The sequence below is a fragment of the Humulus lupulus genome, chromosome 8 (genome assembly GCF_963169125.1).
Source record: "Humulus lupulus chromosome 8, drHumLupu1.1, whole genome shotgun sequence".
NCBI lineage: Eukaryota > Viridiplantae > Streptophyta > Magnoliopsida > Rosales > Cannabaceae > Humulus > Humulus lupulus.
The window spans coordinates 15,879,037-15,892,390 of record NC_084800.1 but is presented as its reverse complement, the minus strand read 5'-3'; the positions used below and the strand labels follow the sequence as shown (position 1 = coordinate 15,892,390).

The 13,354-nt window shown below is 36.4% G+C and overlaps 1 protein-coding gene across 4 annotated transcripts; it reads right to left on the bottom strand.

Moving 5' to 3' along the window:
- Positions 1 to 9,198: 9,198 nt before the first annotated feature.
- On the bottom strand, positions 9,199 to 13,070 carry LOC133794781 (inositol transporter 4). 4 transcript variants are annotated; one of them, XM_062232179.1, is made up of 7 exons: positions 12,748 to 13,070; positions 11,965 to 12,159; positions 11,430 to 11,500; positions 11,002 to 11,337; positions 10,782 to 10,889; positions 10,006 to 10,614; positions 9,199 to 9,894 (listed from the first exon to the last, which is right to left on the bottom strand). In XM_062232179.1, exons 2-7 carry the CDS (start codon positions 12,092 to 12,094, stop codon positions 9,394 to 9,396), a joined length of 1,755 nt encoding a protein of 584 aa, XP_062088163.1. In that variant the 5' UTR covers positions 12,095 to 12,159; positions 12,748 to 13,070; the 3' UTR covers positions 9,199 to 9,393. The 4 variants fall into 4 exon arrangements, with proteins under 4 accessions (XP_062088163.1, XP_062088165.1, XP_062088164.1 ...); XM_062232181.1 differs by having other exon boundaries at positions 11,965 to 12,114; XM_062232180.1 differs by lacking the exon at positions 12,748 to 13,070 and having other exon boundaries at positions 11,965 to 12,485.
- Positions 13,071 to 13,354: the final 284 nt, after the last annotated feature.

The window sequence follows — 13,354 nt, the reverse complement described above, 5'->3', positions numbered from 1 at the left end:
CTCTTCGGTGAGACGGGATGGTCATTTTGACGGGGATGACGGCTTCGCATCCGTAGACCATGGAGTAAGGAGTGTGCCCGGTGGATGTCCTTTCGATGGTCCGATAAGCCCATAAGACGCAGGGCAGCTCTTTGGGTCACTTGCTCTTGCACGCTTGGAGTTTTTTCTTTAACGTCCCTTTCAAGATTTTGTTGACGGCTTCCGCCTGCTCGTTTGCTTGGGGTCTGGCGACCACAGAGAAGCTTTTGATGATACCATGTCTTTCACAAAAATCTGTGAAGTGGACGCTGTCGAAATGCTTCCCATTATCGGATACAATCTTGTAGGGGAGGCCGTACTGACACACTATATTATTGATGACGAAATCTAGGGCCTTCTTCGAAGTGATCGTGCTCATGGGCTCTGCCTCAACCCACTTGGTATAGTAGTCGACGGTCACGATGGCGTACTTCACTCCTCCCTTCCCGGTCGGGAGCGATCCTACCAGATCGATTCCTCACACCGCGAAAGGACAGGGGTTGGTCATCAAAGTTAATTCTGTTGGCAGGACCCACGGGACCTTCGCGTATCTTTGGCACTGCTCGCACTTGCGGACTTAGTCAATACAATCTTTCTTCATGGTTGGCCAGAAATATCCTTGGCGCATGATCTTTTTGGATAGGCTTAGTCCGGTTGTATGGTCTCCGCAGAAGCCTTCGTGCACTTCGTGCATGATGGCGCTTAGTTCAGTCCCGGACACGCACCTGAGGTATGGCATGGACAACGCCCTCCGGTAGAGTTTTCCGTCCATCCTGACATATCTTTGGACCTGGTATTAAAGCTTCCTGGTTGCGGCCCTGTCTACTGACACCTTACCGGTTTTCAGATAATGGATAAGGGGTCCCATCCAAGACAAGGAGTGGTCAATGGCGTTGATCGCGGAGACTTGAATGCTTGGGATGGGGAGATGGTTATCGGGGACTAGTCCGGACAGCTCTGCCTCGGCATCGGTGGCCAATTTTGCTAGTGTGTCCATGAAAACATTTTGCTCTTTGGGGATCTGGCGGATGGAGTGCTTCTTGAACGCCTGTAGCATTTCTCTAGTCTGAGTCACATACGCCGCCATTCTCTCCCCTTTGGTTTGATATTCTCCCGAGACTTGCCTGACAACTAGCTGGGAATCGCTGTAGATTTCCAAGTTCGTGGCCCCTACTTCCCGGGCCAGATGCAACCCGACCAACATGGCCTCGTGCTCGGCCTCGTTGTTCGATGCCTTGAACTGGAAATGCAGGGAGTTTTGCAACTGGTGTCCTTGCGGTGACACTAGGATGATCCCGGCCCCTACCCCATTCTCATTCGAGGCCCCGTCTATGAACACCTTCCATACAGGCGCTGCGCGGGCCGCGGGATCGTCCCCCTGGAGGATCCCGGAACATTCCACAATGAAGTCACCCAGGGCTTGCCCCTTGATTGAAACTCTAGGAATGTAGGCTATATCAAACTGACTTAGCTCCATGGCCCACTTTAAGAGTCTCCCCGACGAATCGGGCTTCTGCAACACTTGCCGCAAGGGGAGGTTGGTCAGAACTTTTATGGCGTGGGCCTGGAAGTAAGGCCGGAGTTTTTGGGACGTCATCAGCAGGAAAAAAGTCAATTTTTCGATCAGCGAATACCGAGACTCAGCCCCCAATAACCTTTTACTCACGTAGTATACTAGGAGCTGGGCTTTTCCTCCTCCCATACTAATGCGGCGCTAATCGCATGCTCGGTCACTGCCAGATAGAGGCGGGCCATCTGGGAGATTGGTCGCCGGACCCTGCGCGACTATGAATGCCTGCAGGGCTTGGAGGGACTCCTGCATCCGCCAAGATGCCTCTGCCTGCTCAGCAATCCTGGCCTCTTGGTCCAGGACTTGCTGCCTCAGTCTAGTCACCTCCAAATCCTTCTAGTTGGAGTCCACTCCTGGGATCTCGGGATCCGCAACTTCGTCGTGGTATTCCCCCTCATTCCTCTCCTCTTCTTCGTAATAGTCCTCCTCGTACTCTGTTCCACCTTCATAGTCTTGTGACTCGTCAGGGTGGGACGTCTAATGAGGAACGTCCTCAGGTGGACTTTGAGAAAGAGGTTGGGAGGGCAGCGGCTCTCCATTGCCCTGCTCTGGGTTAGTAGGGTCGAAAGTGGTGTGTCTTGTATTCACCATTGTTGTAGAGGTTTGATGTCAACACTAGCTTTCTCAGGCTCTCAATGAAAGCACCAAAATATTTACCGAGATTTTCGAAAACTATATTAATAAAAGTTAAGAGAGATTAATGACAAAGGATTTAGAAGATATAAACAATATTTTTACGTGGTTGGGGCGCTAATGAGCCTTAGTCCACGAGACAGTTGTATTAATGCTTGGAAAGTCTATAACAATGGAGTTTCCTCTTTGTTTTTGCAAAGTAACTGTATACACGCCAAAAAAAAGATCCATTCCCCAATGCTCTGTCACATGTATTTATAGGCTCACAGGAGCACTGGGCTTGGGCTGGGCTGACCCGAGCCCAACAAAGGTATAAATACCACTGGCTTCTCTATCGGACGCCCAATACAAATGATAAAAACATAAAAGACAAAAATTAACCAGAGCCCACTAGGCTAGCCCAAAGCCTATTCGTCACCCAACAAATTGGGGCTTTTGGTCTAGGCATTTCGAGTTACGAGGCAGATTCAGGGGACAAGATCGGTCAGAGTAGTGGCGGTGCAGGTCTGAACCAGCGGCGTACAATCCCGAGGTGGCCTTTTCCGTAGGTGAAACGCGGGGACAACTCCCACGCTTCATGGGGCGGAGTCAGGGTTGCGGATGCTTTATCCTGCCAACCCTGAGGACATGACCCGGGTTCGTTTACCTCTGTCCCTCTTCGTTTACCGTAAGCCCGGATCATCCACCAAGAGCCCGGATCGTTTACCAGGCTTCGGGACCGTTTGCATACATCCCGACCGTAACCTCAAACAACTGTACGTCTCTCGGATGAACGTCCCGGATCATTCTTCCTGGACATCTTCCGGGTCTGGACCTACACTTGGGTCGTCGATGTCTATCACTTCTTGTCAAACGGGCCTGGGCTGGGCCCAACCTCAATTGCCCAGCTAGTGGCCTTGGATCACCGTCCCGGACCCAAGGCAGGAAATGGGGATAACATGATGCATCTGCCTTTTTTTTTTTTACATAGAAACACAGACTCAATGTCATCAATCTGTATGATTACAGATAAAATAACAATGGCTTAAAATAATAATAATAATAATAATAATAATAATAAAAACAAAATAATGTTATTTAGTATAAAATTTAAAAAACAATTGAACGATGGGGTCTTTGTTTTTTATTTTTCTTGAACTTTCTTTTTCATTATTTTTTAAATAAATTATTTACTTTTAATTTTAATGATTAAGTCATTTTTCTATTTTAAAATAATATTTGTTTTGACAAATTAATTTTAAAATTTTGTATTTTGAAAAATAATTCAAATAAACTCATTAATTCACCAAACTAACAACTCATAATAAAAATATAACTATTTTGTCTAACAACTTATATTTAATTTATTTTTAATCTAAATTGGATTTAGTAGTCTATTTTTACTATTTTACAAAATATAGAATCCAATAAATAATTTGACAAAACACATAGTCCAAAAAAAATATATAAACTCAACTTTTAACTATACTATTTGAGGATCGATTGTATTTTATTATTGGAACACTTCGCTACAATTCTAATTCTAATGAATGTATTATGTATAATATATGAAATTCGAGGAATTGCTAAGGTGGCCTAAAAAGGAAGGACTTGCGAGTGAAGTTTTAATTGGATAGATCAAGTATGCAAAGATTTGGGTGTTTCAAAGCCTTGGAGGGACTAATTATTATTAATCTTTTAATATCATTGTTCTGAATTAGTAGCTTGTAAAGTGAAAATTCGATACTATAGTACTATTTTATACTATTCAGGTGCATTTTAATTAAGAAGTAAAAAATTAAGGGACGTCGTAGCCAAAGTTAGACAAATTGATTAATAATTATTCTCTATTAATATATAATAATATTAGGATATGAAATTTTGAACCAAGGGCTCAAGAGTCTCAAAAGGTTTAAATGGTCTATATATACATTGTAGACGAAAGAAAATTCTGAATCAAAACAAAGTATAATTGTGTGTATTGAATTGAGTGTATCATCTCAGGGTCATAGAGACATATAGATAGCATCTCTGTATATATTTTCACATGTTTTTTTTAAGGCTTTTGTCAAATAATTCTTCTATTTTTGTTCATCCATATATACTTAAGGGATTCTTTGGTGAACTCACGAAAAGAGGTGCGCTGGTGCAACTTTTTTGTTTGTACTTTCTGAAAAAATTTTGGCACAATTTTTTTTATGCTCGTGTATATTATAGTTATTTAAAATAATTTAGAGTATCGAAAATAATGTTCATACATATTGCTTTCCATGCGCATAAAAAAATAATCACGCGTGTAACAACCTGTTTGAGCCTTGTTTTCGGTACTGTAAATTATTTGAAATTTTTTGAAAAATTTGGAAGATGCTCTAAATAACTACAATATACACGGTCATAAAATAATTTCGCGCCAAAAACTGTTCACGCAATGCAAACAAAATGAGGTGCACTAGAAATACCTTATATATAGGGTAGTTCTCCGATGCACCCCAAAAAGAGGCACACTGCCACACTCCCTCTAATTTTTAACTCGAAAAGTATTTTCGGCGCAATTTTTTTATGTGATCATGTATATTGTAGTTATTTAGAGCATCTGCAAATTTTTGGGAAATTTCGAATAATTGACAGTGTAGAAAACAAAGTTCAAATAGTTTGTTGCATGCATGACAGTTTTTTTTATGTGCGTGGAAGGGAACCTATTTGAACATTATTTTCGTCACTGTAAATTATTTGGAATTTTCTGAAAATATGTAGGATGCTCTAAATAACTACAATGTACACGGTCATAAAAAAAAATAACAGAAAATACTTCTCGAGTCAAAAACACTAAAAGGGTGTACTAGTGTGCCTCTTTTTTGGGGTGCACCGGAGAATCCTCATATATATATATAGGGTATTTCTATGGTGCAACTCACAAAAAGAGGTGCACTGGTGCATCTCATTTTGTTTGCACACCGTGTACAGTTTTCGGCGCGAAATTTTTTTATGATCGTGTATATTGTAGTTACTTAGAACATTCTGCAAATTTTCATAAAATTCCGCATAATTTACAGTACCGAAAGTAAGGTTCAAACAGGTTGTTGCACTCGTGATTTTTTTTTTTTAGGCTATTTAGGTTTTTTACCCCCCGAACTATTACCACTACTGTATCGTGCCCCCTAATTTTTTCAGGCCGTTAAAAATTCCCCCCGAAATATTCACAGTAATGTAAAGAAGGACTTCCGTTAACTTTCAACACATGTGGCTAACAGAAGGCTGACATGGCTGTTTATATGCTGATGTGTCTTGGCCATGTGAGCGCTATGTGAGTAATTTTAAAATTAAAAAATCTATAATCATATTAAAAATTAGTGAATTAAACACTAAAAAATAGAATTAATAAATTAAACCATTTTTTATACATTAAAAAAAATAAAAACCATATTTAAAAACAATAAAATTACACACATGGCGCTGACATGGCCAAGACACATCAGTATGTAATGAGCCATGTCAGCATTCTGTGTTGAAAGTTAACGGAAGTCCTTATTTACATTACTGTGAATATTTCAGGGGGAATTTTTAACAACCTGAACAAATTAGGGGGTACGATACGGTAGTGGTAATAGTTCGGGGGGTAAAAAACCTAAATAGCCTTTTTTTATGTGTGTGGAAAACAATATGTTTCAACATTATTTTCGGTTCTCTAAATTATTCAGATTTTTCTAAAAATTGCAAGATGCTCTAAATAACTATAATATACACAGTCACAAAAAAAATCGTGCCTAAAACTGTTCACGGAGTGCAAACAAAAAGAGGTATACCAATGCACCTCTTTTTGTGAGTTGCACCAAAGAAATTCCATATATATATAAAGGGTGTACTGATACACATTTTTTTGTGAGTTAGCACAAAGAAATTCCATATATATATATATATATATATAAAGGAAACGTGTAGGGTGCACCCTCTAAAAATGGATATATCGGAGCACCCTCACATGATTTTTGATAACGGGATAATTTTTGGCAATTTTTTTTTTATGATCATGTATATTATAATTATTTAGAGTATCCTGTAAATTTTGGGAAATTCTGAATAGTTTACAGTGACGAAAATAATGTTCAAATAGTTTGTTGCATGTCTAACTGTTTTTTCTTATGCGAGTGAAAGATAACATATTTGAACCATATTTTTTATATTGTAAATTATTTATAATTTCCTAAAAATTTGGATGAATTTATACACACATAACAAAAATTACGTTGGAAATCATTCGGTATCAAAAACAAAAAAAAGAGTGCACCGGTACTCTAAAAAACATGAAGTGCCGTCTAGAATTTTCCATATATATATCCTCAGCAATACGGGGCGGCCTCATATTTGATCACACTTTCCATATATATATATATATATATTTTGGTAGCTTCAGCGTTTACGTGATCATGGTGTACTTTGTTGAGGCAGCTACTATGACTAAAATATATTCAACCTAAAAGAAAAAGACCTCTCTCTCCTTCTCCCTCTCCCTCTCCCTCTCCCTCTCCCTCTCCACTCCGGCGGCTATCCTAAACCAAAAAAAATCAATTATTAAATAGAATTATGTTGAGAGATATATGTGATGGTCACACACACCACTTATTCATGACATAATATTATAAGCCTTACGTTGTGATGACCACATTTGAGAAATTTTTTATTTTTGGTTATATCTAAAAACATAAAATAAGTACTTTAGTGGTAAAAATCTAAATACCACTTTAATACGCATATGAAGCCCAACAAAATAATCAGGCAAGTTAGTCTAGCCCAAACTAACACATAATCCATGTTACAATATCACACTTAAGGCCCAAAGAAATCAGAGAGACTAACCAAGCTCAAACTACAAAATAAGCTTATATTCGTGTAATGGGCCCAAACAAACGACTTCACCTGCACACAGGTCTAAATCCCTTAGTCAGCCAGACGGGTCAAAGAAAAAATTAAGAGGATTCAGTCAACAAGAACGTTATCCATCTGGCGAGATCCAAGGGACAAAGCCCTTGAAAAGGTCGGAGGGAACGACACCTGGGAAAACTATATAAAGAAAGGTGGAATGAGTCTTCAAGACATCAAATTTTGAATACTTTTCACTGATACTCTTATTCGAATAGACCCACTGCCGTCTCTGTCGCTATTAGTCATCTTGTCTCTTTCTTATTTCTATTTCGTTAATTTTACATTGTTTACTATTGCAATTGCAATCTGCAATCTGACTGATTTGAGCATCAGAGTCTCTTTGGGTGACACCCCATCAATGCTCCCAATTAAATTTTGTCTTCGTTCTTTTGTCATTGACAGGTTGCTGGTACCCAAATAATCAATTATAAAAAATTACATCTGCAAGTTCAAATTCTTTTTTTTTAATGAGAAGTATTTTTGGAAGTGTTTAATTTAGGAAACCCTAGCTTTTTTTTAAAATATTTTTTTGAACTAAAGAAGAACTTATTTAAAACACAAAAGCATACTTTTTTTTTTAATTCTAAAAATTAGAAATATGGTAAAAAAAAAAGCTTAGCCAAAATTTATATTTAATATTAATTAGGCCGAGTTTGGTACAATTGTGTTGTGGGGAAAAACTGTTGCAGCTGTGTTGTGGGGAAAAGTTGCTGAATGTATGGTAACTTACAGATTTTAAGGTGTTGTGAGTTGGAAAAATCTTATAAGGATGTCATATTTATTTTATTTTATTAAAACAAATTCACATGTTTAAACTAAATATGTTTACAATAAAAGACTAATAAAATAATCATAAATAAAAATATTATATTATATAATATACATTATTATATATTTATATTATAGCCAGTCGATGTAGCTAAGATTTGAATTATAATGATAATGGTATTATGATCTTGTTCATGATATAATCACAAAAAACTTAAGCTATCTCAAAACTCTCACTTTTTATATCGTTAATAATTTTCCTTTTATTTATTATGTTTTTGATAAATTATAATTTAAAAATACAATGAAATATAAGAGGGTTTATATATTTTTAGACTCTGTGTTTTGACAAATTACTTTTTGGACCACATATTTTGTAAAATAGTTCAAATAGATCCCTAAACTCAATTTTGATGAAAGATAAATTGAATATAACAACACAATTGTTAGGTAAATAATTTTGTTTTTGTTTTTTAAATTGTGAGTTTGATGAATTATTTGTTATTTTAGCTCAAAAAGCTTTGACCAAAATCAAGTTTATGGTTCTACTTGAACTATTTTACAAAACACAGGTCTAAAAAGTCATTTGTCAAAACGCAAGGTTCAAATAGGTAATTAGACAAAACACAGTGTCAAAAAATGTATAAACTCAAACAAAAATAATGTTATACTATGTGATAAACTCTATATTAAAATGATTTACTAAAATAAAATAATACATAATAAATATAAATTATAAAAATAATTTTCTGAACAAAAAATTTAAGAATTTAATATTGTCTATTTTATTATAATATTATATTATTTTAAATATTTTTATTTTGATTAATATGTAATAAATAAGTTTATTAAAAAAACTTCAAAAACTATTTTTATAAAAAGTTAAAAGTTGGGTGTTGGGGCTTATTTTCACTGAGAGATTACCTAACATCATAATTAAATCCGATCAATTAGAATTATGCCATTTATTACCACAAAGTTAAATAATGTGAGTTCCTTATCTCATCAGTAAAAAGGTAATCAATCATATATGTAAATTATTATAATTCTCATAAAACGGTGATTGAAAAAATAGAAAGGATTTTAAGCATTTAATTTATTGAAATGCACCTAAGCTGCGCAGGAAAAGCCGAAAGCCATGCAAAGCATTTAATTACGAAAATAGGCTTATTCTTACAAACAATGGTATTATTTCAAAATTGTTGCATTTTAATGTAATATAAAGTATGATTTATTGTAGTGTTCATACTCATTATTCACCATCTTAATAATTTAGACATCTGCTGTAAAATAAACGAAATTAAAACTGATAGCAAAATTAAAAACAACTTAAATTTCATTAGAGGATAGAGTTTTGTGTGTTGAATAAATAAGTGGGGAATGATCACGCAAGTTTGAGAAATTGTTATGAATGAAAACTTAAACTATATGGAATAATACTAAAGCCCCCATGAAACACACTATGAAAACCGTTGTTTCATGGGGACACATGATTAAATGTAGTTTTAGACTGATTGAGAAGAAGAAGCATGGTTCTCCTTGCTAATTTCCTTCTTCTCCTTGGAACGAAATGCTTTGGGTTTGAATCCTTTCTCAAGTAACTTCTCAACCTCCTCGAATGGCAGTCCTTTGGTCTCAGGCACAACAAAATAGATGGCTACAAATCCAATGGCCGAGAATCCAGAAAATAGTAGAAAAGTTCCAGCGGAGCCTAAAGCATTGGTGAGGGTCAAGAAAGTCTCACTAACCAAAAGATTTGCAGTCCAATTAGTCACTGCAGCAATTCCTCCACCAGTCCCTCTGTATTTCAAAGGGTATATCTCTGAGTTGACAATCCATGGAACACTCCCCATTCCAGGTGAATAGCATATAATATAAAGGCCTAGGAATGTTACTGCCAAGAATCCAAATTTGCTGGGACAACCTTCTGAGTACCAAGTTCGTTTCTCCTCGCGACAAGAACTTTTGATACCAGGAGTTGAAGCCAAACAAGCTCCTGGTTGAAGCTGTTAATGGCAAAGAAAACAGAGCGGGAGTTGAAGTTAAAAGATGGTTCTCAGACAGAATCGTACATAAGTTTGAAACAAAATGATTAAGAAAATTGAAAAATGATTTACCTTATTTGTACTGCTGGAACAGAAGGCACAATCTGGTGCCTTCAAACATGACATACAATTCCATGATTGAGAATTCGGGGCTGAGATGTAAGCTGGACATGTGGTGTTTCCACCAAAGTGAGTGGATTCAATGCTGCTAATAGCAGGAGCAGTTGCAGCAGCCTGGTAAAACACTATTGCCAAGGCCACAAGGCATGCAATGATTCCAACTAGGGAGACAAGCATGAACCTTCTCCTACCATACTTATCCACAAATCCCATACTTATCATGGAACCAACAAAGTTGAGACCAGAGGTGACAAGAGAAAGGGCTAGAGCTGTTTGTTTTGAGGCAAATCCAGCAAACTGAACAATAGTGGGGCTGTAGTACAGGACAGTGTTTATACCGACAAATTGTTGAGTGATTTGAACAGTGACACCAGCCAGAAGTCCTCTGCGGACTATTTTGTTTTTAAGAGCACCCTTCAATCTTGGTATAAATCCGTCACCAAGTTCTCCTTCCTCAGCTATTTCCGCTTCAACCGACTCCTGCAAGGCCTTCAACTCTCCTTCTACTTCTTCAGCAGGGTATATTTTCTCTAAGATGGACCTAGCCTCATTTATCTCATTCTGATTAAAACGAAACTTACACAAGTTAGGATAAAAGTTTTGCAACTTTGAATTAATATATTGGATATCGGTGGAGAATTCTTTAACAAGTTACTATGAAATGAGCATTACACGCCACTATAATATTTTTGTAGATGAGTTTAAAACATAGTCGCTGAGCCTGATACCTTTCTGTAAAGCCATCTAGGAGACTCTGGAAGAGACAACATGAGAACGAACTGGACCATGGCTGGAAAGCCTGCCACACCAAGCATCCAACGCCAGGTTCCAGGAGCCTGAAATTGGAAGTGAGTTACAGTTTTGACGACCACTCTTTATTCCAGTTTGTTCTCTTTTGAAATTTTGAAACATTGGGTTGGGGTCAGACAAAAGCTTAAATGAACATACCTTAGTAAAAGCAAGATTGATGAGGTACGACAAAAATTGTCCACCTGTAATCAGCAAGGCGTTTGTGCTCACCAGTGCCCCTCTGATTCTAGCAGGTGAAGATTCAGATATGTATAGTGGCGAAGTCATGGAAGCCATCCCAACCCCAAGACCAACTAATATTCTTCCAATAATAATCACCCATGGAGCTGGAGCTACTGCCATTACAATTGCACCAAGGAAAAAGACTATGTCTGCCAACAGAATTGACTTTTTGCGGCCAAAGGAATCACTGATCCAGCCACCAATTGCAGCACCAATTATAGCACCTGCAACAGCCATACTCACTATAGTCTCCTGCAAATACCAAACAAATATAATCACGATTGAGCTTGCATATACATATGCGTAAAGACAAGGCAATGGACTTCACTTATGAGAAAGCTCACCTGCAGCCATGTTTTCTTTTCTACTTCAGGGAAGTCCTCCCTAATGTAAAGGAGTGCCCCAGAAATTACTCCTGCAACATCCAACAATATAAAATCGTCAATACTTAGATAAAAGTATGTACACCAAAATTATATATATATACCTTATGTGATGTACTTAGTTCAAAAAGTTGTCAAGCCTCTGAGCCCATTTCTAATTTTATTTATTTCTTACCAACACCAGTCCCATATTTTCCTCTGTTTAATGTTCTATTTGAAAATAGAAAAAAAAAAAGGATGGATCAATCTACATTTAAAACTAAATATACATAATAAATAATAATATGTTGATTTGCCAAAGTTTAGACAGAGAGGAGAAATACATAACATTTAGATGCCTGATCTATAAGGGTTGAGATAAAATTGACAAGAAAAGCATCAAGGAATGCAATCGAGTTGTTTATGGAATAGCAGAGTTGATACACAGATTACAACAAAAATAATATCAAAGTGTTCCATTGTTGAAGAGGAAAGAAAGGAGGTGGGTTCACTTGACCTGTGTCATATCCGAAAAGGAGACCTCCAATACCGGCGGAGAGTGCAAGACGCATAATATAAGGAGTCCTCCATGTGATCCTCCAACACTCTGAGAATTCTGTCCTGTCTGCGTGGTAACCTCCCTCCATGTCATGCAAATTTCAATTGCCTGCCTCAGATTTGATGCTAGAAAATTTCAGGATGGAACTCTAATCTGGTGTGCAAAATTTTCTTATTATTATACTTAATTCTTTAACACAGAACTGGAGAAGTAGAACAAAGTTAAAAAAACTTAACTTGATAATAAAAACAAAGATGGTGATTTTTTTGTTTTTTTAATGGATAATATAAGCTATATTTGCGTCAAAATATTAGGACATAGATTTTAGTACGACAAACATAAAAAAGACAGGGAGATAATTGTGCAGAGAAATATAATTCCACAAAAACAAACAGATGTATCATAACTTTATGTCTTTGTAATGAAAAGACACAAATGTAAAATATACGACTGGTAGTTATTCCCTAGAAATCTTTTTAGCGGGAATGAAAAATATCTATTAGCATAATTATTTTTTAAAACCTAATAAAACCAAACCACATGAAATGTTTAAGATATAATTTTTTTATTTTTTATTTGGAGGCCCCAGGACAAGGGCCGGCGGCGCTTATAGAAAAGCGTTAGCCATTTTTGTAAGAATAATGGCTACATTATTTGCCAGAAAATGAGGAAAGTTTGAATCGACAAAAAAGTAATCCATCAAAGCCATATAATAGAGATTATAAGTAATAATACCATTACCTAGCCTGACTGACTTTTCTTCACTAGTACTTGTACTAGTATATTCTTTTGTATAATCTACACTAAGGTTTCTGTCTCTCTATTTTATTTTTCCTTCTGTAATTCTCTCGATCTTTCTGGTTATGGTCTGGTGCTGGCACGAGGTATTTATGGAGATGAAACAGAGAAATTTAGAAAGTGAATATTTACTCTTTCCCCGAAAAAAAAAAAGGAAAAAAGAAAGTGAATAATCATAACATGATAAGGATGGAATATCTCAAACCAAAATCAGAACAGAATCCTTAATTGATTTTGGTAAATGTTTAAAAACTTCCCTAAAGTTTCAGCAGTATTCTTTCTAAGTATATTCATCAGAATATTATGGTTATTAACATAAATAAAAATTATAGACAAACATAAAAATATATATGACAATATATAGTAATGCGGAATTAATCCATTATCTCCTTAAATAAAATATCATCTCTTATTCGTGATCGCATTAAAACTTACAGGCAGATTTATTATTATTACCAATAGTAAATGAGGTTGACTGCATATTTGTATGATAAAAAGAATTTAAGAAGGAAAAGAAAAGATAAGATTCGTGTGATATGCATGATTTATT